At 41.6% G+C, this 27,473-nt stretch overlaps 1 protein-coding gene across 6 annotated transcripts in view; it reads left to right on the top strand.

The window, feature by feature from the left end:
* LOC110524436 (oxysterol-binding protein-related protein 9) overlaps positions 1-27,473 on the top strand; it is a 48,047-nt gene that overhangs the window by 12,814 nt on the left and 7,760 nt on the right. Inside the window, exons 1-10 of one of the 6 annotated variants that reach the window (XM_090235737.1) lie at positions 15,868-15,958; positions 16,079-16,155; positions 20,157-20,252; positions 20,407-20,454; positions 20,847-20,876; positions 20,974-21,024; positions 21,401-21,439; positions 23,801-23,891; positions 24,387-24,491; positions 27,054-27,213. In XM_090235737.1, the coding sequence (XP_090091863.1) occupies positions 20,977-21,024; positions 21,401-21,439; positions 23,801-23,891; positions 24,387-24,491; positions 27,054-27,213 (443 nt within the window). In that variant the 5' untranslated portion in view covers positions 15,868-15,958; positions 16,079-16,155; positions 20,157-20,252; ... (1 more) ...; positions 20,847-20,876; positions 20,974-20,976. Of the gene's footprint in view, positions 1-15,867; positions 15,959-16,078; positions 16,156-17,097; positions 17,432-19,595; positions 20,253-20,406; positions 20,455-20,846; positions 20,877-20,973; positions 21,025-21,400; positions 21,440-23,800; positions 23,892-24,386; positions 24,492-27,053; positions 27,214-27,473 lie in introns of those variants that run through there. The other 5 variants (XM_021604054.3, XM_036978215.2, XM_090235738.1 and 2 more) reach the window with 5 other exon arrangements.

Genomic DNA, 27,473 nt, shown 5'->3' with positions numbered 1-27,473 from the left:
AAAAAAATATTCAGTAGAAAATAAATATTAGCCTAAATGATGAAGATCCATTTTACTCATCACATTAGGAATAGAAGGCTTCATATTTTGGGGGGTGAAAATTAGCTCCCCCAACTCACGCCACCTATGAGCAGGACATTGAGGCCTAAATGCGTTAATGTTGTTCCTTTGCTAATGCTGTGCCCCCCCCTCCATCGAGTACTGAAAGTATTAAAATAACATGTATCCACCAATCCAAAGAGTGGAATAGCTGGGAGTTTGAAAGCCCGCTCTTCCACTCTGTGGACAAAGAATCCCATTGTTGCTCTGTCAGAAGGGCTACAATTTTGGTATTTTATTAGGATCCCCATTAGCTTTTGCAAAAGAAGCAGCTTCTCTTCCTGGGATCCATACAAAACACAATACCTAATGACATAATACAGGACATCAATGGACAAGAACGGCTCAAAAACAGAACTACATAAAAATAAAAAAAGTTTAAAGGCACACGTAGCCTTCATATCAATGCATACACAACTATCTAGGTCAAATAGGGGAGATGTGTTGTGCTGCTTTGTGTTTTGAAAATCAGGTTTGCTGTTTTATTTGAGCAATATGAGATGGAAGTTCCTTCAATTAGGGCTCTCTATAATTCTATTCGCTTTCTTGAATTTGTTCTGCATTTGGCAACTGTGAAAAGACCCCTGGTGGCATAAGTGTGTGTCAGAGCTGTGTGTAAATTGACTATGCAAACAATTAGCGATTTTCAACACAATGTTTCTTATAAAAAGAAGTGATGCAGTCAGTCTCAACTCTTAGCCAAGAGAGACTGGCATGTAATAGTATTATTATCAGCCTTCTGATTACAATGAAAGCAAAATGTGCCGCTCGGTTTTGGGCCAGCTGCAGCTTCACTAGGTATTTCCTTGCAGCACTGGACCACACAACTGGACAATAATCAAGATTAGTCAAAACTAGAGCCTGCATAACTTGCTTTTGGAGTGTGGTGTCAAAAAAGCGGAGCATCTCTTTGTTACGGACAGACCTCTCCCCATCTTTACAACCATTGAATCTATATGTTTTGACCATGACAGTTTACAATCTAAAGTAATGCCAAGTAATTTAGTCTCCTCAACTTGTTCAACAGCCACACCATTCATTACCAGATTCAGCTGAGGTCTAGAATTTAAGGAATGATTTGTACCAAATACAATGATCTTAGATTTAGAGATGTCCAGGACCACTTTATTACTGGCCACCCATTCCAAAACAGACTGCAACTCTTTGTTAAGGTTTTCAGTGACTTCATTAGCTGTGGTTGCTGATGCGTATATGGTTGAATCATCAGCGTACATGTACACACATGCTTTCTTTAATGCCAGTGGCAAGTCATTGGTGAAAATGGAAAGAGTAGAGAGCCTAGAGAGCTGCCCTGCGGTACACCACACTTTACATGTTTGACATTCGAGACCCTCACATTAAAGAAAAGTTATATTAGATGGCTCTGAATCCACGATATGGCAGAGGTTGAACAGCCATAACATGTTTTTTTCAACAACAGGTTATGGTCAATAATATCAGACTGCACTGAAATCTAACAGTACAACTCCCACAATCTAATTATTATCAATTTCTTTCAACCAATCATCAGTCATTTGTGTCAGTGCAGTGCATGTTCATTGTCCTTCTCTATAACGTGCTGAAAGTCTGTTGTTAATTTGTTTACAGAGAAATAGCATTGTATTTGGTTGAACACCATTTTTTTCAACAGTGTGTTATGAGCTGGCAGCAAGCTTATATGTCTGCTGTTAGAACCAGTAAAGGCCACTTTACCACTCTTGGGTAGCGAAATTACTTTGGCTTCCCTCCAGGTCTGAGGACAAAGATTTTTAATCTGAGCCTAGAGGAAAGTATGAAAGATAGGAGTGGCTATGGAATCAGCTACCATTCTCAGTAGCTTTCCATCTAAGTTGTCAATGCCAGGAGGTTTGTCATTTATTGATAACAATTTTTCCACCTCTCCCACACTAACTTTACAAAATTCAAACTTGCAATGCTTTTCTTTCATTATTTGTTTTATGCATGACAGTCCAGTACAACATTGGTTCCCAAAGACCCATAAATGGATACACAACTCCTTGTACCTTGACACAAATGGGGTATGGTGTCCGACAACCTTACAGAGTTACAATTCTTTCAGCAAAAAAACAAATCACTGCGTTTGCAGTGGACTAACGAGCTAAAACACTAGAGAATTGGAACCACATTGCCTGGTCTGATGTATCCCGGTTCCTGCTGTTTCAAGCTGATGGGAGGACTAGGGTATGGAGAAAACAATACATCCATCAGGTGCATCCCTTCATGTCTGCAATGTATCCATATGCAAATAGATTTGTTTCAGTAGGATGACGCCACAAGGCTAAGATTGTCCAGGAATGGTCCCACAAACATGACAGTGAATTTGGCTTACTGCGGTGGCCTGCCCAGTCACCAGATCTCAATCCAATTGATTATCTGTGGGATGAGATTGAATGAGATATTCACAGTAGAGATCCACTACAAGCCAACTTGACACAACTGTGGGAAGCATTGGCGTTATTATGGGACAGCACCACTGTGGAACACTTTCGAGTCCATGCCCCGATGAATTGAGGCTGTTCTAAGGGCAAAAGGGGTGCAATGCATATGTAGGTGTTCCTAATGTTTAGTACACTTAGTGTATGTGTGACGAAGTAGGACGGAGAAATATAAACGTGTGATGTCCGCTAAATGAACATGTTCATTTCACTGACATGGCGCAGGCACAGCCTCCGCTACTATAGCATAAATTAATCTTTCTTAGTATTCTGTCTTGTCTATGTTTTTTTATGACCTTCCTATACAAAATATTAATGGATTACTTTGTGTATATTTAAATGGATTTATTAGACTGGTGGCCATTGGTACTCCTCAAGTCCCGACTGTTCTACTGTTAAACGGTGCAACAGATCTTCATGGCGCATTGAAGGATGAAATGCTCAGTTTGTCTTTCACAATATTTATCTAAAAGTAGGCCTACTGTTACTGTAATTTTACATCTAGGAAAAGTCAGGGACAGGTGGGTTGAAGGTTATTTTAATAAAGTCATTGAAATTACGTCCAACTATAGGCCTAAGAGTGTGTCCTGTTTAACGTACCTTATTGGCGTGAAGGCCTACGTCAACAAACAGTGCATTTGGAAATTATTCAGACCCCTTGACCCCAGACCCCTTTTCCCACATTTTGTTCTATCCTCCTACACTTCTTGATTTCTTACAATTATTAAAATAAGAATAATAATAAGTAATGTCATTATCATTAGTAGACTAATAGCCTTCTATAACCACCATTGAGCAGTAGGCCTAAGAGCATGCCTTTTACAGTAGCATATGTATAGCCTACCTACAACATCTGTTAATACATTTCAAGTCCCTTAAAAATAGAAATCAACTTGACAAGAGTCTATTGTCCTGCTTCCTTTGTATTCCAATTAATTGATTGAATAGGTATGGCTGCCAAATAATTTACACCTGGCTCATAGCTTTGTAGCGTATTTACAGTGCACTTTCAGTCAGAAGTGCATCCCAAGCTTTCTGTAGTACATTTTATTTATCAACAATTACATTGAGCAAAGGGCACTCACATCGGCCATTCACAGTGAGTGCATAAGCCTATACTCCGCCCAACCCTGACCATCTCCTCCCTCACCCCCTTCAACGAGTCATTCTCCGCCTGACTCTACCATTGCCACCGAATGCATCTTCCGGTCTCAAATAAATCATTACATATAATCATATACGTATTAACCATAAGAAGCCCCTTCTGTCTCTCTGCTTGGTAACAGGGTTAATTACACGTGATTACAGTGTTCACCTTTGAGTTTTTTTCTGTTTTAACAGTTCAGGCATTCATTCCAAGTGGTTAAGGTTTGGGGAAGGCTTAAAACAAAGTAATAAAAAACAATATATTGCTATAAATATCTTGTTATATCAGCTATCGACTTTCATTAGGTTATTAGAAGGCTATTTCAAAGCGATTTTGAGTTGTCAATGTGCAACATTGTGAAAATGTAAATGTATTTACATTTTTTATCGTATTTTGTTTGGTAATGGACCACGAAGCCCCTTATTTCTTCAATGTAATCATTTATTCATTCATAAGGGTAGCCCTTTCCTGCAGTCAAATGACCTAGTGGCCTCATGGGTGGAATGTTATTCATATTTTTCAGATTTTCATAATCAACATTGTTTATTCAACATTGAAAATCCAGTGTTTTGATGTCCAACAGTTTTGTTATTTCAGTCTTCTGTGATGTATATAATGTGTAATATTGGGATGCAAACTCAATGTAATACATTTCAGCTCTATCTGACATGGTCTTTTTAAACGTTTTTTTTAAAGCCCATAACAATGTGTGTGAGGTGCATATTTTTTTTGTTTGAAAGTAGATTTGTTTTAAGACTACCACAAAACACTCTGTGACCTTGATTTAGCCCACTGCAGTAAAAGGTTATTAAACCGATAGGTCTTAGGGCTGCATTAAAAAAAAATAAGATTACCAGGTTCATTTTTCAAAAGATTTTACTGCCTGCAGTATGTAGGCCTACAGTAGAGAGGGGGTAGCCGATTTATAGCTTTAACATGCTTGTTCTCAACATTGATGAAAAATTAACTCTATAGGCTAATAGGTGTGTTGGAAAAATTACAAGCTCACAACACGCATCGGATTCTTCATTAGGATTTATTTGATTTCATTTGTTGACGTTCATTTACCATAGAGTCACAAATAATTGGAACACAAACAACATGAGCATATTAACTTGGTCAAAAATGTTGTTTAGTGAAGATGTTCAGAAACAATGTGTCGGTACTTATTTGTGGCTTTGGTTCAAAATGAGTCAAAATAGCCTAAATGAATCAATTAAATTGTCTAAATAAATTGGTACATGTAAAATATTGTCTGACATTCTGCTAATTTTCTGATCTATTAAACATTCGATCTCCATACAGTTTTCTGTTTCCAAAACTAGGATCTGTAACAGAGTGGACTGCGTTTTGGAGCCTTTCTAAAAGTTTCTAAAATGTGCATTGTTTAAAAGGAGTGCAAGGGCGAATGGAGTTATTGCACCCGCGTACTTCACAGAGTAGGCGTTCCCTAATAGAAATATGCAAACAAATGCTAGAACATGCCATTAGGATCTCACTAGCTCATGCTTGGCTCTGCACACTTCCTTGCTTGTTCTGCCCACTAGGATTTTAATTTGCTCCCATTGGAAATGTCAGGCTCTGGTCTGTCTTGGGTTGGTTATACAAATCTTTACTAATAGGCTACAGTCCAGTTACAGCTACTTCTGACAAAGTAGAAACCAAAAAAAAATGTATTTTCACGGGTGTGAGGAGTTGTGCACGCGGAACAGAAGAGCAAGTCTTACACTGTTCTAAATTCATTCATCCTCATTCAGTTCATTCATTATTCAGTCGTGCACAATTTATCAGTTTCTATCACCTATTCATTGACGTTATTCATTCAGCAAGGAGAGAGACAAATACAGTGCCTTGCGAAAGTATTCGGCCCCCTTGAACTTTGCGACCTTTTGCCACATTTCAGGCTTCAAACATAAAGATGTAAAACTGTATTTTTTTGTGAAGAATCAACAACAAGTGGGACACAATCATGAAGTGGAACGACATTTATTGGATATTTCAAACTTTTTTAACAAATCAAAAACTGAAAAATTGGGCGTGCAAAATTATTCAGCCCCCTTAAGTTAATACTTTGTAGCGCCACCTTTTGCTGCGATTACAGCTGTAAGTCGCTTGGGGTATGTCTCTATCAGTTTTGCACATCGAGAGACTGACATTTTTTCCCATTCCTCCTTGCAAAACAGCTCGAGCTCAGTGAGGTTGGATGGAGAGCATTTGTGAACAGCAGTTTTCAGTTCTTTCCACAGATTCTCGATTGGATTCAGGTCTGGACTTTGACTTGGCCATTCTAACACCTGGATATGTTTATTTTTGAACCATTCCATTGTAGATTTTGCTTTATGTTTTGGATCATTGTCTTGTTGGAAGACAAATCTCCGTCCCAGTCTCAGGTCTTTTGCAGACTCCATCAGGTTTTCTTCCAGAATGGTCCTGTATTTGGCTCCATCCATCTTCCCATCAATTTTAACCATCTTCCCTGTCCCTGCTGAAGAAAAGCAGGCCCAAAACATGATGCTGCCACCACCATGTTTGACAGTGGGTATGGTGTGTTCAGGGTGATGAGCTGTGTTGCTTTTACGCCAAACATAACGTTTTGCATTGTTGCCAAAAAGTTCAATTTTGGTTTCATCTGACCAGAGCACCTTCTTCCACATGTTTGGTGTGTCTCCCAGGTGGCTTGTGGCAAACTTTAAACGACACTTTTTATGGATATCTTTAAGAAATGGCTTTCTTCTTGCCACTCTTCCATAAAGGCCAGATTTGTGCAATATACGACTGATTGTTGTCCTATGGACAGAGTCTCCCACCTCAGCTGTAGATATCTGCAGTTCATCCAGAGTGATCATGGGCCTCTTGGCTGCATCTCTGATCAGTCTTCTCCTTGTATGAGCTGAAAGTTTAGAGGGACGGCCAGGTCTTGGTAGATTTGCAGTGGTCTGATACTCCTTCCATTTCAATATTATCGCTTGCACAGTTCTCCTTGGGATGTTTAAAGCTTGGGAAATCTTTTTGTATCCAAATCCGGCTTTAAACTTCTTCACAACAGTATCTCGGACCTGCCTGGTGTGTTCCTTGTTCTTCATGATGCTCTCTGCGCTTTTAACGGACCTCTGAGACTATCACAGTGCAGGTGCATTTATACGGAGACTTGATTACACACAGGTGGATTGTATTTATCATCATTAGTCATTTAGGTCAACATTGGATCATTCAGAGATCCTCACTGAACTTCTGGAGAGAGTTTGCTGCACTGAAAGTAAAGGGGCTGAATAATTTTACACGCCCAATTTTTCAGTTTTTGATTTGTTAAAAAAGTTTGAAATATCCAATAAATGTTGTTCCACTTCATGATTGTGTCCCACTTGTTGTTGATTCTTCACAAAAAAATACAGTTTTATATCTTTATGTTTGAAGCCTGAAATGTGGCAAAAGGTCGCAAAGTTCAAGGGGGCCGAATACTTTCGCAAGGCACTGTAAGTGCCTAGGTACTAGAGGTTGACCGATTTAATGATACCGATTATTGGAGGACCAAAAAAAGCCGATAGGGATTAATCGGCCGATTTTAAAAATAAATAAATTAAAATAAAAATGTATTTGTAATAATGACAATTACAACAATACTGAATGAACACTTATTTTAACTTAATATAATACATCAATAAAATCAATTTGGCCTTAAGTAGATAATGAAACATGTTCAATATGGTTTAAATAATGCAAAAACAAAGTGTTAGAGAAGAAAGTAAAAGTGCAATATGTGCTATGTAAGAAAGCTAACGTTTCAGTTCCTTGCTCAGAACATGAGAACATATGAAAGCTGGTGGTTCCTTTTAACATGAGTCTTCAATATTCCCAGATAATAAGTTTTAGGTTGTAGTTATTGTAGGACTATTTCATTAACCTTTGACTATTGGATGTTCTTATAGGCACTTTAGTATTGCCAGTGTAACAGAATAGCTTCCGTCCCTCTCCTAGCTCCTCCCTGGGCTCGAACCAGCAACACAACGACAACAGCCACCACATCGAAGCAGCGTTACCCATGCAGAGCAAGGGAAACAACCACCCCAAGGCTCAGAGCGAGTAGCGCGCGCTAACTAGCCAGCCATTTCACTTCGGTCACACCAGCCTCATCTCGGGAGTTGATACGCTTGAAGTCAAACAGCGCAATGCTTGACGCACAACGGAGAGCTGCTGGCAAAACGCATGAAAGTGCTGTTTGAATGAATGTTTACTCGCCTGCTTCTGCCTACCACCACTCAGTCAGATACTTAGATACTTGTATGCTTGTATGCTCAGTCAGATTATATGCAACACAGGACATGCTAGATAATATCTAGTAATATCATCAACCATGTGTAGTTAACTAGTGATTATGATTGTTTTTTTATAAGATACGTTTAATGCTAGCTAGCAACTTACCTTGGCTTACTGCATTCGCGTAACAGGCAGTCTCCTTGTGGAGTGCAACGAGAGAGAGGCAGGTCGTTATTGCGTTGGACTAGTTAACTGTAAGGTTGCAAGATTGGTTCCCCCGAGTTGACAAGGTGAAAATCTGTCGTTCTGCCCCTGAACGAGGCAGTTAACCCACCGTTTCTAGGCCGTCATTGAAAATAAGAATGTGTTCTTAACTGACTTGCCTAGTTAAATGAAGATTAAATAAAGGTGTAAAAATAAAAAAATTGGCAAAGCGGTGCCCAAAAATACCGATGTCCGATTGTTATGAAAACTTGAAATCGGCCCTAATTAATCGGCCATTCCGATTAATCGGTCGACCTCTACTAGGTACAAACTCTTTTTCATTGTGTGTTGCGCAATGACACAGTAATGCAATGTAATGTACTATGCCACAACTTACCTCAATGTCCCACGGCATAGTCTCAACTTACTTCAACCCCCTCTCTCTCCTCCAATCAAGATACTACTTTATTGTGTTTACCAAAAACTGTTGTGCGTCACGCCATCTAGCTTCTCTCTTTGTATTACAGAACATTCCATTCATTTAGCCAAATGATGGGAAGCAGAAGAAGAGGTGAACAGTAAATAATTCACATCCTTTGGAGGAATCCTGAAGAGCAGTTTGGAGTAGTGTGTTTTTAGGAATGTGATAATGAATAAGCAGAGAGGAAATGGAGTCATGTCATCTGCTGCTTGTTAGACACAGTGCTAGCGCCTGTCTGAACACTGTCACCTTGCTGAAGGCTCTCTGGTTTTTCCACTGCCCATCTCTGTATCTCTCTGTGCCTGGCTATCCGTAATAAGACGTGCTCTAGAGAATGGCCTCTTTGTGCACTAATGGCCCAGGAGTTGCACTTTGCTTTCAGCCAGAGGAGCCACTCTACCTTCCTGGGGAGAAGGGAAGCATTAGGCCCTAATTGGGTTGTGAGAACGTGCCATGTCATGGCCTGTTTGGGCTCAGTGTTGAACACTCAGGCACTGCACAGGTTTCTGACCTGCCTGGGCCTCAAACCACCACATTCATACCAAGAGTTCAGATTTTCCCAGTTCATATTATGCGAATGAGGGAAATCATAACCATGAGGACTATCAGAACTGAAGTGTTTTTGCTGTACAGAACAATAGTTTTATTGGTCTCCAAGTTATGTAAGTGTTCAATGTATTATATTAGTGTTAATGATTTGCTGTTGCTATCACTTCATCAGCAATGTCTGTAGCTTATATCACACTCAAGACTGACCCCAGTAATGATGGTTGGTGTTATGACAGATGGTGTATCCTCTCATGAGACTGCATCCCTCTGTTAGTAAGGAGTGGCCATGTTTGGGATGCACTGTAAATGGCACACAGAGATGGCACATTGCTTGCAGGTCACAGATAGGTGTGGAACTGACCAAACAGGGCATCCTCACTGTCACACAAAGAGCTTAAGGTAGAAGGGAGATACATCATTAGTTCTTTACATGCCATGCAACCAAGTGGTAACTACTACTGTTTTCACGTAGGATTTCCTATATTTTGCCTGTAACAAAAATTGGGCAATGATTTATATGACCCCCTTAGAAAAAGGCCCATTATTACCACATTCTTGCCTGCATACGCCTTTTATACCAATTGTGTGCATGTCGGAATGCTGGGGACCAGTGGTAGTAGTGGTGTGCAGATTTGTGTGGGCGTCGATTTGAATAATTCCATTTAAATATACACCAAAAATAAATCAATTTTTCGTTTGTTTAGGCAGGTCTTAAGAAACATACAAATAATAAAAGGCATTTTCAAAAGGCAAGAATATAGCATATTTTAAGTTTTAATGTCAAATGAAATCGATAGCTCCTTATTTTGTTCATTTAATAGACAAGTAACACCTACCCGATCACAGTCAACACGCATATATTTTATAATGGAATATAACAGAATAAAATACATATTTTCCCACAACTTGTGTCACGGGAACGTGTTGAACCACTGTCAAAAAATATGTAATATTTTGAAACGGAGCCCAAGCCCATACTTTTTTTTTTATGCACGTTTCGCTCCACTTTGTTAGGGAGCAGGCGTAGGGTCTTACCTTCAGCATGATACCGATTTGAAAATAATAGCCATCATATTTTAATTGAATCGTTTACTTAAAATATTTTCTCCCCAATTTTGTGGTATCCAATTGGTAGTTAGTCTTGTCTCAGCGCTGCCACTCTACGGACTCGGGAGAGGCGAAGGTCGCGAGCCGTGCGTCCTCTGAAACACAATCCAACCAAGCCGCACTGCTTCTTGACACAATGCCCTCTTAACCCGGAAACCAGCCACAGCAATGTCGGAGGAAACACTGTGCACCTGGTGACCGTGTCAGCGCGCACGGCTCGCCACAGGAGCCGCTAGTGCGCGATGGGACAAGGATATCCCTGCCAGCCAAACCCTCCCCTAATCCCTAACCCGGACGATGCTGAGCCAATTGTGGGCCGCCCCATGGATCTCCCGGTCGCGGCCGGCTGCGACAAAGCCTGGACCTGAACGCAGAAACTGCAGAAACTCTTGTTCATATTTCACAACCTCTGTGGGCTTTTGAGCAAAATAATAGACCTTCACTTTAAGCAACATCATTGCATACTAAATGTATCTGATCAGAGAGAGATCATATTTGTTTGCTACAAATAGATGAGCGACAGTGCATTTGGAAAGTATTCAGACCCCTTGACTTTTTCCACATTTTGTTACGTTACAGGCTTATTCTAAAATCAATCTACACAGAATACTCCATAATGACAAAGCGAGGACAGTTTTTTTTAAAACATGTTTGCTAATTTAGGGATGGTCACTCTGACAGAGCTCCAGAGTTCCGCTGTGGAGATGGGAGGACCTTCCAAAAGGGACATGCCATCTCTGCAGCACTCCACCAATCAGGCCTTTATGGTAGTGGCCAGACAGAAGCCACTCCTCAGTAAAATGCACATGACAGACTGCTTGGAGTTTGCCAAAAGGCACCTAAAGACTCTCAGACCAGAATAATAATGAAGACAAACTATGAAATATTACATATGGAATCATGTAGTCATCAAAAAAAGTGTTCAACAAATCAAAATATATTTGAGATTATTCAAAGTAGTCTCCTTTTGCCTTGGCAGCTTTCCACACAGTGACTGCTACTGTCATTTAGACAGGTTACCTTTGAGTTCTTGGGCACAGGGACTATGGTGGTCTGCTTGAAACCTGTATACTGAATAAAAATATAAAAGCAACATGCAACACTTTCAACTATTTTACTGAGTTACATATGAGAAAATAAATTAATTGCAATAAATTAATTAGGCCTTAATCTATGGATTCCACAGGCGAGCAGCCATGGATGGGCATGGAGCCAGGCCCAGCCAATACGTTTTTACCCACAAAAGGGCTTTATTACAGTGGGTACAGTGGGGCAAAAAAAGTATTTAGTCAGCCACCAATTGTGTAAGTTCTCTCACTTAAAAAGATGAGAGGCCTGTAATTTTCATCATAGGTACACTTCAACTATGACAGACAAAATGAGAAAAAAAAAATCCAGAAAATCACAGGATTTTTAATTAATTTATTTGCAAATTATGGTGGAAAATAAGTATTTGATCACCTACAAACAAGCAATATTTCTGGCTCTCACAGACCTGTAACTTCTTCTTTGAGGCTCCTCTGTCCTCCACTCGTTACCTGTATTAATGGCACCTGTTTGAATGTGTTATCAGTATAAAAGACACCTGTCCACAACCTCAAACAGTCACACTCCAAACTCCACTATGGCCAAGACCAAAGAGCTGTCAAAGGACATCAGAAACAAAATTGCAGACCTGCACCAGGCTGGGAAGACTGAATCTGCAAAAGGTAAGCAGCTTGGTTTGAAGAAATCAACTGTGGGAGCAATTATTAGGAAATGGAAGACATACAAGACCACTGATAATCTCCCTCGATCTGGGGCTCCGCGCAAGATCTCACCCCGTGGGGTCAAAATGATCACAAGAAGTCCTAGTGAATGACCTGCAGAGAGCTGTGACAAGTAACAAAGCCTACCATCAGTAACACACTACGCCGCCAGGGACTCAAATCCTTCAGTGCCAGACGTGTCCCCCTGCTTAAACCAGTACATGTCCAGGCCCGTCTGAAGTTAGTTTTTGGTAAAAACTCAACTCGTCGTGTTTGGAGGACAAAGAATGCTGAGTTGCATCCAAAGAACAACATACCTACTGTGAAGCATGGGGGTGGAAACATCATGCTTTGGGGCTGTTTTTCTGCAAAGGGACCAGGACGACTGATCCGTGTAAAGGAAAGAATGAATGAATGGGGCCATGTATCGTGAGATTTTGAGTGAAAACCTCCTTCCATCAGCAAGGGCATTGAAGATGAAACTTGGCTGGGTCTTTCAGCATGACAATGATCCCAAACACACCGCCCGGGAAACGAAGGAGTGGCTTCGTAAGAAGCATTTCAAGGTCCTGGAGTGGCCTAGCCAGTCTCCAGATCTCAACCCCATAGAAAATCTTTGGAGGGAGTTGAAAGTCAGTGTTTCCCAGCAACAGCCCCTAAACATCACTGCTCTAGAGGAGATCTGCATGGAGGAGTGGGCCAAAATACCAGCAACAGTGTGTGAAAACCTTGTGAAGACTTACAGAAAAAGTTTGACCTCTGTCATTGCCAACAAAGGGTATTGAGTATTGAGATAAACTTTTGTTATTGACCAAATACTTATTTTCCACCATAATTTGCAAATAAATTCATTAAAAATCCTACAATGTGATTATCTGGATTTTTCTCATTTTGTCTGTCATAGTTGAAGTGTACCTATGATGAAAATTACAGGCCTCATCTTTTTAAGTGGGAGAACTTGCACAATTGGTGGCTGACTAAATACTTTTTTTGCCCCACTGTACTCCTCAGTTTCATCAGCTGTCCGGGGTGCTGGTCTCAGACGATCCCACAGGTGAAGAAGCCAAATGTGGAGGTCCTGGGCTGGTGTGGTTACACAGGGTCTGCAATTGTGAGGCCAGTTGGACTTACTGCCATATTATCTAAAACAACATTGGAGGTGGCTTATGGTAGAGAAATTAACATTAAATTCTTTGGCAACATCTCTTGTGGATATTCCTGCAGTCAGCATGCCAATTGCACGCTCCCTCAACTTGATACATCTGTGGCATTGTGCTGTGTGACAACTGCATTTCTCCTTTGCCAAAACTCTTGGCAAAGGAGAAATGCACCCTAACAGGGATGTAAGCACATTTGTGCACAAAATCTTAGAAAATTACGCATTTTGTGTGTATGGAAAATTTCTGGGACCTTTTTTTAATTTCAGCTCATGAAACGTGGGACCAACTCTTTACATGTTGCGTTTTATATTTTTGTACAGTATAGGTATTAGATTCAGTCAGGAGGAGTTTGAAAATGTCAGGGAAGCTGGTCAGCACATGCTCGGGAGTACTCATCCTGGTAATCCACCTGGCCTTGTGAATGTTAACCTGCTTAAAGGTCTTACTCACATCGGCTATGGAGAGCGTGATCACACAGTCGTCTGGAACAGCTGGTGCTCTCGTATGATTCAGTGTTGCTTGCTTCAACGCAACCCTGGTAGGTAATTTAGTGCATCTGGTAGGCTCGTGTCACTGGGCAGCTTACGGCTGGGTTTCTCTTAATTCGTAGTAGTTTACAAGCCCTGCCACATCCGACAAGTGTCAGAGCCGGTGTAGTAGAATTCGATCTTGGTCCTGTATTGATGCTTTGCCAGTTTGATGGTTCGTCGGTGAGGGCGTAACGGGATTTCTTATAAGCGTCCGGATTAGTGTCCCATTCCTTGAAAGCAACAGCTCTAGCCTTTAGCTCAGTGCTGATGTTGCCAATAATCCATGGCTTCTGTTTGGGATATGTACAGTCGTGGCCAAAAGTTTTGAGAATGACACAAATATACATTTTCACAGTCTGCTGCCTCAGTTTGTATGATGGCAATTTGCATGTACTCCAGAATGTTATGAAGAGTGAGCAGATGAATTGCAATTAATTGAAAAGTTCCTCTTTGCCATGCAAATGAACTGAATCCCCCAAAAATATTTCCTCTGCATTTCAGCCCTGCCACAAAAGGACCAGCTGACATGTCAGTGATTCTCTCGTTAACACAGGTTTGAGTGTTGACGAGGACAAGGCTGGAGATCACTCTGTCATGCTGATGGAGTTTGAATAACAGACTGGGAGCTTCAAAAGGAGGGTGGTGCTTGGAATCATTGTTCTTCCTCTGTCAACCATGGTTTCCTGCAAGGAAACATGTGCCATCATCATTGCTTTGCACAAAAAGGGCTTCACAGGCAAGGATATATTTCCGATTGTTTGGAGCATCCGGAAAAAAGCTTGTCCGGAGAAGACAAGTTGAGCGCTACCATCAGTCATGTGTCATGCCAACAGTAAAGCATCCTGAGATGCTGTGTGGGGTTGCTTCTTAGCCAAGGGAGTGGGCTCACTCACAATTTTGCCTCAGAACACAGCCATGAATAAATAATGGGACCATCACATCCTCCGAGAGCAACTTCTCCCAACCATCCAGGAACAGTTTGGTGACGAACAACGCCTTTTCCAGCATGATGGAGCACCTTGCCATACGGAAAAAGTGATCACTAAGTGTCCTGAGGAAAAAAACATCAATATTTTGGGTCCATGGCCAGGAAACTCCCCAGACCTTAATCCCATTGAGAACTTGTGGTCAATCTTCAAGAGGTGGGTGGACAAACAAAAACCCACAAAGTCTGACAAACTCCAAGCATTGATTATGCAAGAATGGGCTGCCATCAGTCAGGATGTGGCCCAGAAGTTAATTAACAGCATGCCAGGGCGGATTACAGAGGTCTTGAAAAAGAAGCGTCAACACTGCAAATATTGACTCTTTGCATCAACTTCATGTAATTGTCAATAAAAAGCCTTTGACACTTATGAAATGTTTGTAATTATACTTCAGTATTCCATAGTAACATCTGACAAATATCTAAAGACACTTTCAACTTTTGGCCACAACTGTACGTTCAGTGACTGTGGGGACAACGTTGTCAACACAATTATTAATAAAGCCGGTGACTGTGGTAAACTGCTCAATCCCATCGGATGAGTCCTGGAACATATTCCAGTATTTGCTAGCGAAACAGTCCTATTAGCTTAGCATCCGCTTCATTGGACCACTGCTGTATTGAGCACGTCACTGGTACTTCATGTTTTTGCTTGTAAGCATGAATCGGGAGGTTAGAGTCAGATTTGCCAGATGGAGGGAGAGCTTTGTATGTGTCTCTGTGTGTGAGAAGATCTGGAGTTTTTTTCACACCTAGTTGCAAAGGTGACATGCTGGTAAAAATGAGGTCAAACGGATTTCAGTTTTCCTGCAGTAAAGTCACCAGCCAGTAGGAGCGCCGCCTCTGGGTGAGCATGTTTTGTTTACTTATGGCCCTATACAGCCCGTTGAGTGCTGTCTTAGTTCCACCATTGGTTTGTTGTGGTAAATAGACAGCTACAAAATGTATAGATGGAAACACTCTTGGTAAATAGTATGGTCTACAGCTTATCATCTGTCCGTCAGAGTGGAGGGCCTCTCTGGTCTTTTCAGTGTAAATGTCAGACGTTTTGTTTGCTCTGTGTCTTTGCTCTGAGGGTGCAGCCTGGCAACAGGCTGTGTCTCTCGTCAGGAGACCTGCCTTGATAGTCTCTTGCCCAGCGACGCACCAGACGGGTTGCAAGAACCCCCTTAGCAGCTGCAAAGGCACAGCACAATGAGCACGTAGTTAACTTGTTGGGCCAGATGAGCACAGATGAGGTGCTCTAGTCTTTCTTGTAGCTACAAGGTTACTACTAGGTGAAGCACTCTGTTGCTGTTGTAATAATTCCTATCTCGACTATGGCTCATCTGCTGTGTTTTGTGTGTTTTTCTTCTCAGCTCGAGATGCAGACGAACGGGAGAAGTGGATCCATGCCTTAGAGGGGACTATTCTCCGTCACACCCTCCAACTGCAGGTAAGTCACTCACTCATCTGTTCAGACCAGCTTCACTCTAGTAATACTGGGGGTACTAGTCCCAAGCCATTGAGTTCAGCTAAAGAGGAGAAAGATTTTGCTCAACTTTTTATTTGAAATAAGCTTTCTCAAATGATGGGGATAACTCTTGCTGCTGTTGCATTGTAAAACACATTTTTTTTTAAGTGTGTCTGTGTATTAACCTTCAGAGGGAACATAATTTGAACTGTATTTCTTCAATTTGTTATTTTACCTAAGACCACAGGAAATAATAGAGGAACTGTTGAGAACATTAAGCAATAGCAGTTTGTTTCACCTTTTGGCAGCATGTGTTGTCAAAATAACCTTTCATGCTATTTGTTGAGGTCTTTTGGATGCAGGAAATCGGGATATAGAATTAATATCATGCCTCTGTCAGCTTCTTCTCAACTAGTAGCACTGGGACACTGATGGCAGGCAAAAGCACTCTTGTCCTAATCAGTGAAAGGGTTAATTAGTCATCTGAGAATATAAGGAAATGAGTCTGGACACAGTAAGAGTGTCTCTGTGTGGTTAGGAGCACGGTTTGGTTAGACTGTTGGATGATGGGCATCATGTTTATCTATGAAAGCCTGTTTTTAAAGAGTGCTGTGTATTAGTTGCTCTCTAAACTGCTAATTTCCATCTCTTATTTTGGTCTGTGCCCTTTGTGGCTCACAAATAGGTCTCCTTTCTCTCACCAGCCTTAATTCTACCCTCCAGTTGTTTATGTGCCTTTTGTTCTGCTTTCCTTCTCTAACCCACTCCTCCCCTCTGCTACCCCTCCCTCTGCCTCACTCTCTCCGATCCCCGCCCAACACTGCTGACTGGCTGCCTGCTTGCAAACACTGTGTAAGCGTGGAGTCATAGCGGGGTCATGTGACCTGGACCAAATCAGAGCCCTGCTTACTCTTTCAGCCAGACATCTGCACCTCCGCTTTATCCAATCAGAGCAGCTGTTGTTGCTTGTCACATGGGCTTGTGCTGCCTTTTTTCTATTTTTTTTAAAGAAAGTCTGTACTTCCTGTCAGAGAGAAGAGGATCCTGGATTAACTTTGCCTGCGTGTGCTGCTGCTCAGCTGATGTAGAACATACCACAGATGTACCAGACGATGCTTTTGGTGTCCCTGCTGGCAGTCTATCGGAGTAGAGAGTACTAGAACAGTCGTTTGTTTGCGTAAGGGAGGAGAGAGGAGCTTTAGGGTCAGCTTTGGCCTGTGCATTTTGACTAGGCATGTCCCTCAGAGCTCTGCGTCCTGTGAGTACCACACTGGGGGGAAATGGTTGGTTGGAGTGCGACAATGCAGTTAACTGGGTCATGCTGTGTGGAAAGCCTAACGGGGAGGGGGTGAGGTGTCTGAGTGAAGGGTGGGCTAGATTGGTGAGCTTTGAGGTTTTTTATTTCCAATGTCTGGTGGTTAGTGGGGGTGGGTGTGGTACACTAGCATAGGGAGGGATTGTCTGGTTAGACAAAGCTCTTTTTGGAACAGAATGTGTGAACATGCCAAAGCTGCAGATACAAGCCTACATGACCGTCCTCTGGTTTTATAAGCTGCTCTAGTCCAGCAGAAGGATCCCTTCCATCATGGTGATATGGGCTTGTGTTGACATAACAGAAATAGAGAGCAATAGGGACTCTCTTTCCCTCTTTGTTTGTAATGTTAACTGCTTTGTCCCTCTGCAATTATGAGGTCCGTGTCATATTGATAGCATTTTTCTTAACCTTTTGAACCTGAAATACAGCAGGGGCCCGCTCAACAGTTTTTGGTATGTAAGTGTATGGTAGGACTTTTCTATGTGAAAATTGGGATGGAAATTACTCTAAAGAAATTACTCTAAAAGTCTGACATGAATAGAGGGAAACTCCTGTTCTATGTCATGTGTCTTTGGATGCAGGTGTTCAAACAATACAGCTTCTCACAGGTGTCAAAATCAGTCCATGTTGTGATACCTTACCCTCACTCCAAGCCAGCACTATTACTGTCGTAAACATAACCATGAGCATGCATTTCCCCGCAAGTAGGTTGACGTCGCTTTCAAATTCAGAATCTACAGTCGTGGCCAGGATAAAAAAAAAATATTCAGTTGATTTCCTTGCTACCCATTCACATCGCTCCAGCCAAACACCTCACCCTCTAACGTTTCTTCTCCACCTTGAGTCTGGATTTGAACTCCTCATCTCCTCGAATGTGAACGCATTCAAATCGTTCGGATTGGTCCCAGAAATCAATGGCTTGGGCCAGAGCCTGAACACACGTGGGTAAAGCGGTGTTTCCAGAATAGTCATTGGCTTTGATACTCTGATTGGTGTGTGTTGTTTTGTACCAAGCCCTTCACTTTGACGTAAGCAGAAATGACTACGTTGGAAGTCTGAGACTTAATGTTTATAGTGATTAGGGCAGTAGAATTAAATTCAGTATGAGTCGTCAGGCAAGGATTTGATATCCGGCATTTGTATTTATTAGGAATTCTCTTTTCTGCCTCTTCAAATGTTGTTGATAGAGGAAGAACAAGAGCGACAACCGGAGCTGTCTGTTTCTTAGACACAAACGTGAAGCTGTGTAGATGTCTGCTTGGCCACAAACACAAAAGAAACACCCACGAGAATCCCGATGCCCTCAGTCCTGGGACTGTGACCACTTAAGGTTTATATATAAAAAAGCACAAAAAATATATATATATATTTTTTTTGTGCTTTTTTTTCTCTCCCAAATTTCATGGTATCCAATTGGTAGTTAGGCGAAGGTTGAGAGCCGTACGTCCTCCAAAACACAACCCAACCAAGCCGCACTGCTTATTGACACAATGCCCGCTTAACCCGGAAGCCAGCCACACCAAATTGTCGGAGGAAACACCGTACACCTGGTCAGCGTGCATGCGCCCGGCCCGTAAAAGGAGTCACGAGAGCGTGATGTGACAAGGACATCCCTGCCGGCCAAACCCTCCCCTCTAACCCGGACGACGCTGGACCATGGGTCTTCCGGTCGCGGCCGGCTGCAACAGAGCCTGGATTTGAAGCAGGATCTCTAGTGGCACAGCCTTAGACCACTGCACCACTTGGGAGGCCCTTCACTTAAGGTTTTTAAAGAGGAGACGGATGTATTTTTCTTGTTACCCCAAGCTCTAAAGAGCACTAATGCCAGACTCCTCTTCCCCACAGATTGAAAGGGGACTATTCTTTAGCTTAGCAAAGTACCTGTTTTTATTTTATTTGCTCAGGCACCTCTTTAGCCACCAACACTAAGCAACTTGCTTCTATATTGATAGCGAACCACCTTTGATCCTAAAGGAATTTTAGAAAAAAAGGCCCAGACTTTGGTCTCTTTAAAGCTTGTTATGTTTTTACAGTTTACACTTTAGACAACGCTGGGGTTAATGTGTGTTAATGGCTTTTCTTCACATCCCTGTACGATACATTTCAGTTGAGAAACAGGCGTCGTCCAAAGGCGCCTGCCAAACCATAGGACATGCTAAGACCAGAGCAATACTGAGAGAGGGGAGTATATGGTTTACTTACTGTCCAGCAGTGGTTATGGATGTGTTTTATGAGTTGTAATATTGTAAGGTTCGACTGCTTTGGTTAAGCATTAGTTTTCAGGTATTTTTGAGGAAGTTGTTGGGTATTTCATTTCTGTATTTTAGCCAAGCTAACTTCCAGGTAGTGAAGGGACTGTTCTTGATTTGTTATCAGCAGGTATGGTCAGGCAGGCTAGCAGGCAAAGCCTTTAAACAATGCTAGTTGAACAATTCATATCACTCTACTTACTGGAAGCTTCTCCCAAACAGTTGCTGTTTTGTGCTGCTACCTGCTTTTTTTTAAAGCCCCACCAGGAGAATATTTAACTTTTTTTAATCTGCTAACAAACTTTCAGAGTAGAGGTGCACTGGCAGTAAAATCTTTGTCCGAAATAGGTTACTGGTGGAAGCAGAAAACTGTCATACTGTGCTGTGAAGTTCTGCTCTTTTGTCATTTTCTATTTTAGGAGGCAGAGACAGGATTTGTTCCAAGTGTCCAAGACTTCGAAAAGAAACTTGCAGAGGCTGACGCGTACCTACAAATTCTAATTGATCAGTTAAAGGTGAGGCTTTTTCACATTTGAGTGACTAAGTATGACAGTGACTTTCATAATAACGGTGACTGACTCGTCACTGCATCATCGATGAATGTGTTTTTATTCGGCTCCTGATTTGAGTGTATCCTCTTCAGCTTCTCATACATATCCTCTCTTCCAGCTCTTTGATGAGAAAATCAAGGATTGCAAAGAAGATGAGTCGCGCAGAGTGAGTGATATGTTTCTTCTCTTGTCACCAGAACTGTGGCTGATAATTATTGACTCAGATTTTCTGTCAGTTTCTTTAGTAGCTGTGATTCACTTCCTTATTGAGATCATGAGTTTAGTTTTAGGTCAGTTTGGAACATTTAAACTCTAGGTTATTTAATATGGTGAAGACAATGACCTGTTCTGTTGTGATGAACATGAAATCACTGTTTGGCTGGTCTAATGCCATGATTGTGAAAGCGTTTGAACAAAGCATGTTTCTGCGTTGGTTTCACTGTGCCGATCTTTCTCAGTCAATGACTCACCTAACTTTGAGTCCTGAAGTCTAGTTAGGTGTTAAAATAAAGTCTGAAGTGAAACAGCCATTTTTCATCATGTTTTTCTCCTTTTAAGAAAATTGAAAATTTGAAGGAAACCACATGTGTAAGTAAAACCCCATTTTTAAAAAATCCTTATTTTCAGAATCACCTGTCTGAATTTGAGTGCTGTGTTTCATTCTCTGTTCTGTTTCTCTTTTCAGAGTATGGTAGAGTCCATCAAGCACTGTATTGTATTGCTGCAGATTGCCAAGGTAAAAAGGACTCATTCATTTGACTGTGGTGGGGCTCTCATTGCATCACTGTCATGTCATTGTTGTGAGACCACATCACGGTACACTGCATGTTTTCCCCACGCCAGTAGTTTTCCACTTAACTACAGCCTGGGTTGTTGTTTATTGTGGGCAGTTTGCTTCATTCCATTAGGTTCCATTTTGACATTTTGGAGAGGTGATTCTCACATATGCTCGATAATCTTAGAGCTCATAATGATGTTACCATTACAAATGTTCTGACTTTCTAAATAACTTGATGGCTGCTTGAAAGAGAAGCTCTTAACAAGCTCATATCATCATTACATACAAACAGTTGAACATTCCTCAAGTAACGTTTTCTTCTCAAAATTTTAAGGATCAAAGTAACGAACAGCAACACGCATACGGACTGATAGTAAGTTCTGACGTTCTCTGTCCATTAGAAATATCAAAATCAACCAAACCTCTATCCTTTTCCGATTTTAATTCATGCTAAACGATAGAAAAAAAGACGAATCAGATCTGTAAAAGTGCATGCCATTTGTTTAGAAAAATAGCTTCATCTCGTATATTGCTCTTTCTTTGCCACGCCACTATCCCCTTTCTCAGCTGAAATCATTGTATTTTTTGTTGCTGATAATAGTGAGAAACTTTACTACTCCTTTTAGACACAACATCATTCTGCTTCTTTTATGACACGTTTGTAGGAGTGTGTGTGAGTGTGCTTATACCCTCCCCCAAATCACCATCGATTTTTACTTACTGTGCATGCCTATTGAACCGTCAAGGGCTAATAGATGTCAACCAGTCAAAGGCTGTTTACTGGCTTCCCATAGATGTTTTTAAGTCGGAATCCCATAGAATCAGCCTGCCAGGCCAGTCTTCTGACAGTAATCTCTCTGGCCATTAGCCTTACATATATAGACCCTCTTCTAACCATGCCTTAAGCACACTCTAGCTCTAACCCCTTCCCTCAGCCTACACTAGAGGCATCTTTTACTGTTGGTTTCATCTCTAACTAGCGAGGCCACACTGGTTCCACCACGGTGGAGCAGCAATGTTTCTGTAATTGGCTATAATTAGGAGTGGCTGCCTTACTTTCCAGAAAGCACGTGGACAGGGGGAGGGTGGAGTGAATGGAAAATGAGAGAAATCTCCCAAATTTCACTCCGACTCCTGTTCTAAAGGGCAGAGAGAGGACTGAACTTCACTGCATGCCTTCATTTCCTTGATTTTTTTCTTATTTTTTTATATTTCCACTTTCCTGACTGCAAAGATCCTTAGTTGACGTAGTGACTTCTGTCTGCTCAGTAGAGTAGTGTGAAATCTTCCATTCTGCATGGTGCCCAACTTATTTTCAGACCACACTCTCCTTCATTCTCTGTCATACCTCAGTATGCTGCTCACTGTTGTGTTCTGAGATTGTGTAGGACTTGATGATTTCTGACCACCTCTTGTTCTGCCTTTTGCTGTTGACAGGGTCAAAGGTATCACTGACCCATAAAGCTATGGCAGCAGTGCACTTTGTATAATGTGTGCACCACAGTTAAATATACCTAGGATTAAAGTCTGTGGGTTTCAAATCTCAAGAACTTTAATAAGAGAGAAGTTATGCCATCACATTATGTAACTCGCTGGAATGTCTTTTTGTCCTAAATTTATCAGGGTGGAAAATATGTTTGATCATATTAGATTTTACTGTAAGTGTTGTGATATACAGTGCCCTCTAGTTGTTGTTTTGGCTCTGTACTCCAGCACTCTGGATTTGAAATTAGGTTAAAGTGCAGAATGTCAGCTTTAATTTGAGGGTATTTTCATCCATGTGGTGTGAACTGTTTATTACAGCACTTTTGTACATAGTCCCCCCATTTTAGGGGACTAAAGGTATTGGAACAAATTCACTTACAGTGCATTTGGAAAGTATTCAGACACCTTCCCAGGGAGGTGACCAAGAATCCGATGGTCACTCTGACAGAGCTCCATAGTTCCTCTGTGGAGATGGGAGAACCTTCCAGAAGGACAACCATCTCTGCAGCACTCCACCAATCAGGCCTTTATAGTAGAGTGACCAGCCTGAAGCCATTCCTCAGTAAAAGGCACATGACAGCCCGCTTGGAGTTTGGAAGCATGGTGGCAGCATCATGCTGTAGGGATGTTTTTCAGCGCCAGGGACTGGGAGACTAGTCAGGATCGAGGAAAAGATGAATGGAGCAAATTACAGAGCGATCCTTGAAAACCTGCTTCAGGACCTCAGACTCGGGCGAAGGGTCACCTTCCAACAGGACAACGACCCTAAGCAGACAGCCACGACAACGCAGGAGTGGCTTCGGGACCAGTCTCTGAATGTCCTTGAGAGGCCCATGTACAAAAAGTGCCGTAATTTCCAAACGATTTACGATTTATGGATGAAAATACGCTCAAATTAAATCTGACAATTTGCACTTTAACCTCATAGTAATTGTATAATTACAAATCCAAAGAGCTTGAGTACAGAGCCAAAACAACAACACGTTTAACTATCCCAATAATTCCGAATGGCACTGTACGTAGTTAGATATTTATTAGGTAGAACAACATTTTCCAATATTTACCGGAAGCAGAGTGAAAGGTAATTGATCTTTCTAGTCATTGGCAGTGTGTATTTATTTTGTCCTTATAGTCTGCTCCGTATTGGTGCGTTAAGTGCTACTGCTGGTTTAGAGCAATGTGCGTTGCAGATGTACCTAACTACCTATTATGTCTTAAGACTGGCATCATTTTGTCTTGCCCTGTACAGAGCACCATCAACCCAGTGGATGGGATATTTCAGCCTCAGGACACTTCTTTAGTCAACTTAGCCATGCCAACACAGACCACCCTTCCCAAAGGTACAGTATACAGAGAGCCATACACACAATCTAATCTACAATCCTATCAGGAAGAGTAGCTCCTCAGAATAAAAATATCAATTTGAGTTCACATACGGATGGATATTGTATACAAAATTGACTATTTGATTTCAGTGGATTTAATACTTTCAGATTTTTGTACCTTATACATTTTTATTTCCTGAAACACAAATCTATAGTGCCCCCTGGTGTGCTTGAATCCCTATTTTTCAGCACGTCCACTTCCCAATGTAGGGCAATCTAAATTAAGCTTTCTCTGAAATTGGACACAAATCCAATCCCAAGGTCGAGACCCCGTGTCAGCAAAGTTTAACATTTTAAGTCACAGTTTAATAGATACCTATGACTGCTTTGCAGGTTTAAAAAAATAATGTAAAGCTTGCTCTCTCAGGTCTGTAATGACATTGTCTGTTGCATTATAAAGCAGTGTTCTCATGCCAGAGCCTTCTCCTTTTTCTTGTCTCCTTTCTGTAGATGGCTCCAAGATTTGTAAAGGAGAACAGCGGCCATCCACTCTATCAGTGGGGCCTGTTGTCACGGTGATGGGCAGCCTGCAGACGCCGACCCCCAACAGCACAGGTCAGAGGTCATCACACTCTAGTGGTCAGGTTACCCACACTTACAGTTCCTTCAGAAAGTATTCATGCCCCTTGACTTATTCCACATTTAGGTATTTTTTTTAAAATTATTATTTAAAAAAATGTTACCCCTTTTTTTTCTCCCCAATTTCGTGGTATCCAATCTCATCGCTGCAACACCTGTACGGACTCGGGAGAGGCGAAGGTCGAGAGCCATGCGTCCTCTGAAACACAACCCAACCAAGGCGCACTGCTTCTTGACACAATGCACATCCAACCCGGAAGCCAGCCGCACCAATGTGTCGGAGGAAATACCGTACACCTGGCGACCTGGTCAGCGTGCAATGCACGCTGCACCCGGCCCGACACAGGAGTCGCTAGTGGGCGATGAGACAAGGATATCCCTGCCGGGCAAACCCTCCCTAACCCGGCGCCGCCCCATGGGCCTCCCAGGCGCGGCCAGCTGCGACAGAGCCTGGGCTCGAACCCAGAATCTCTGGTGGCAACAGCTAGCACTGCGATGCAGGGCCTTAGACCACTGCGCCACCCGGGAGGGCGAATTTAAAATCTATTACTTTTTCCCCCCGCATCCATCCACACACACGACCCCATAATGACAAAGGGAAAACATGCTTTTTATTTTTTTCATTTACTGAAAATAAAATACAGAAATATCTCATGTATGTAAGTATTCACATCCCTGAGTCAATACATGTTAAAATCACCTTTGGCAGCGATTACAGCTGTGAGTCTTTCTGGTTAAGTCTTGAAGAGCTTTGCACACCTGGATTGTACAATATTTGCCCATTTTATTATTTTCAGAATTATTAATGCTCTGTCAAGTTGGTTGTTGGTCATTGCTAGACAGCCATTTTCAAGTCTTGCCATAGATTTTCAAGCAGATAAGTCAAAACTGAACATTCAGTCTTCTTGGTAAGTGTAGATTTGGCTGTGTGTTTTAGGTTATTGTCTTGCTGAAAGGTGAATTCATATCCCAGTGTCTGATGGAAAGCAGACTGAACCAGGGTTTCCTTTAGGATTTTGCCTCTGCTCAGCTCCGTTCCACTTATTTATTTATTTTATTCTGAAAATCTCCCCAGTCCTTAATGATTAGATTACAAGCATACCCATAACACGATGCAGCCACTACTATGCTTGAAAATATGGAGAGTGGTACTCAGTAATATGTATTGGTTTTGGCCCAAAAAACACTTTGTATTCAGGACAAAAAGGGAATTGCTTGGTCACATTTTTTACAGTATTACTTTTGTGCCTTGCTGCAAACAGGATGCATGTTTTGGAATATTTTTTATTCTGTACAAGCTTCCTCCTTTTTACTATGTCAATTTGGTTAGTATTATGGAGTAATTACAGTGCTGTTGATCCATCCTCAGTTTTCTCCTATCACAGCCATTAAACTGTTTTCAAGTCACAATTGGCCTCGTGGTGAAATCCCTGAGCGGTTTCCTTCCTCTCAAAGGGATATTCAATGTCTGCCTTTTTTTTTCTTTTTTTTTTCACACATCTCCCTGATTGAATCTGTTTGAAATTCTGTTTGACTGAGGGATCTTACAGATAATTATATGTGTAGGGTACAGAGGTGAGGTAGTCATTTAGAAAATTACTATTATTGCACACAGAGTGAGTCCTTGGAGCTTAATTATGTGACTTGTTAAGCAAATGTTTACTCCTGCACTTATTTAGACTTGCCATAACAAAGGGGTTGAATACTTATTGACACAAGACATTTCAGCTTTTCATATTTAATTAATAAATAAATCAAAATGAAAACATATTTTCGCTGACATTATGGGGTATTGTGTATAGACAAGTGACCAATAAAATCTTAATTTAATCCATTTTAAATTCAGGCTGTAACAGAACAAATTGTTTCAAAAGTCAAGAGGTGTGAGTAAGGCACTGTAGCTAGCAGCTGTACTCTGACAAACATTTCACTCTGTCACCTAGAACTTGCATTTAGGGCTTGAGTATCCACTCAGTGGGGATGTCACGTCATAATCACCACACATATAAAACAGTATTGACTTTTTAAAATTTACTCAATTGTATTTTTCAAAATGGGTTTTCATTAGGTTTGTGTCTCTTGCTAGAAACCGCTGTTAGCAACAGGAAGTTTTGTTTTACTGCTAGAATGTCTGGGGTGTATGTGAAGCAAGGAGAGCACCTTAGGTACTTTCTCCAAATGTCATTATTCCTCTGGCTTGGTGGGTCCTGCCTGTTTTCAATCCTGCTGATGCTGCGGAATAAAAGCTGAGCTGTGCACTAAGGAAGAAACCTGGGAGCACACATTGCACTGCAGGGGAGATTATGCAAGGAATAAACTTCTCATGGTACTCTAACAATATGGGAACAGTAAGAACAGAAAAATGGTGTCCATATGATCACAGAGGAAAAAAAGCTGCATATAGCCTCTGTATATGATTTTAGTTCAAAGCAGTAAACAAATATAGCAATTTTTGCTATACATGGTTTAGGACCATCTCAGCTGGGACCTCCTGCTCACCCCCACCCTGTTTTCTCTATCTCTCTGTCTGTGTTTCAGGGAGTGGCCCCTCGGCGCCCAGCAGCAGCGTTGCCTCCCCCAGTCACATGACCATCACCTCCCACTCGGTCCCTGACTTCTCTTACTCCAGCAGTGAAGACGAGTTCTATGACGCTGACGAGTTCTCCCAGAACAGCACGTCTCCCAAACACTTCCTAGAGTGAGTATTTACTCTCTTTATCCATCCACACAGCAGTTTATTGGGGATTACAGGGACGAAGGACGGTGATGGAAATGGTCCACCTGACCACATCCTGGCACTCTATTTCATGATTTTATTGATCCTTTGTTGTCATTGTACATTTGTGAGTTGTGCTTGTGTACAAATGGCAATTTCCTGAAACTGGTCTGATTCAACCCCATGTTAAATACTTGATGGGTAGGGCTGTGGCGGTCATTCAATTTTGTCAGCCGGTATTG

Source organism: Oncorhynchus mykiss, chromosome 5 (genome assembly GCF_057628025.1).
Source record: "Oncorhynchus mykiss isolate SJ-2025 chromosome 5, ASM5762802v1, whole genome shotgun sequence".
NCBI classification, from domain to species: domain Eukaryota; kingdom Metazoa; phylum Chordata; class Actinopteri; order Salmoniformes; family Salmonidae; genus Oncorhynchus; species Oncorhynchus mykiss.
Note: the sequence above shows the minus strand (reverse complement) of the source record. Positions and strands in the feature narration are given on the sequence as shown.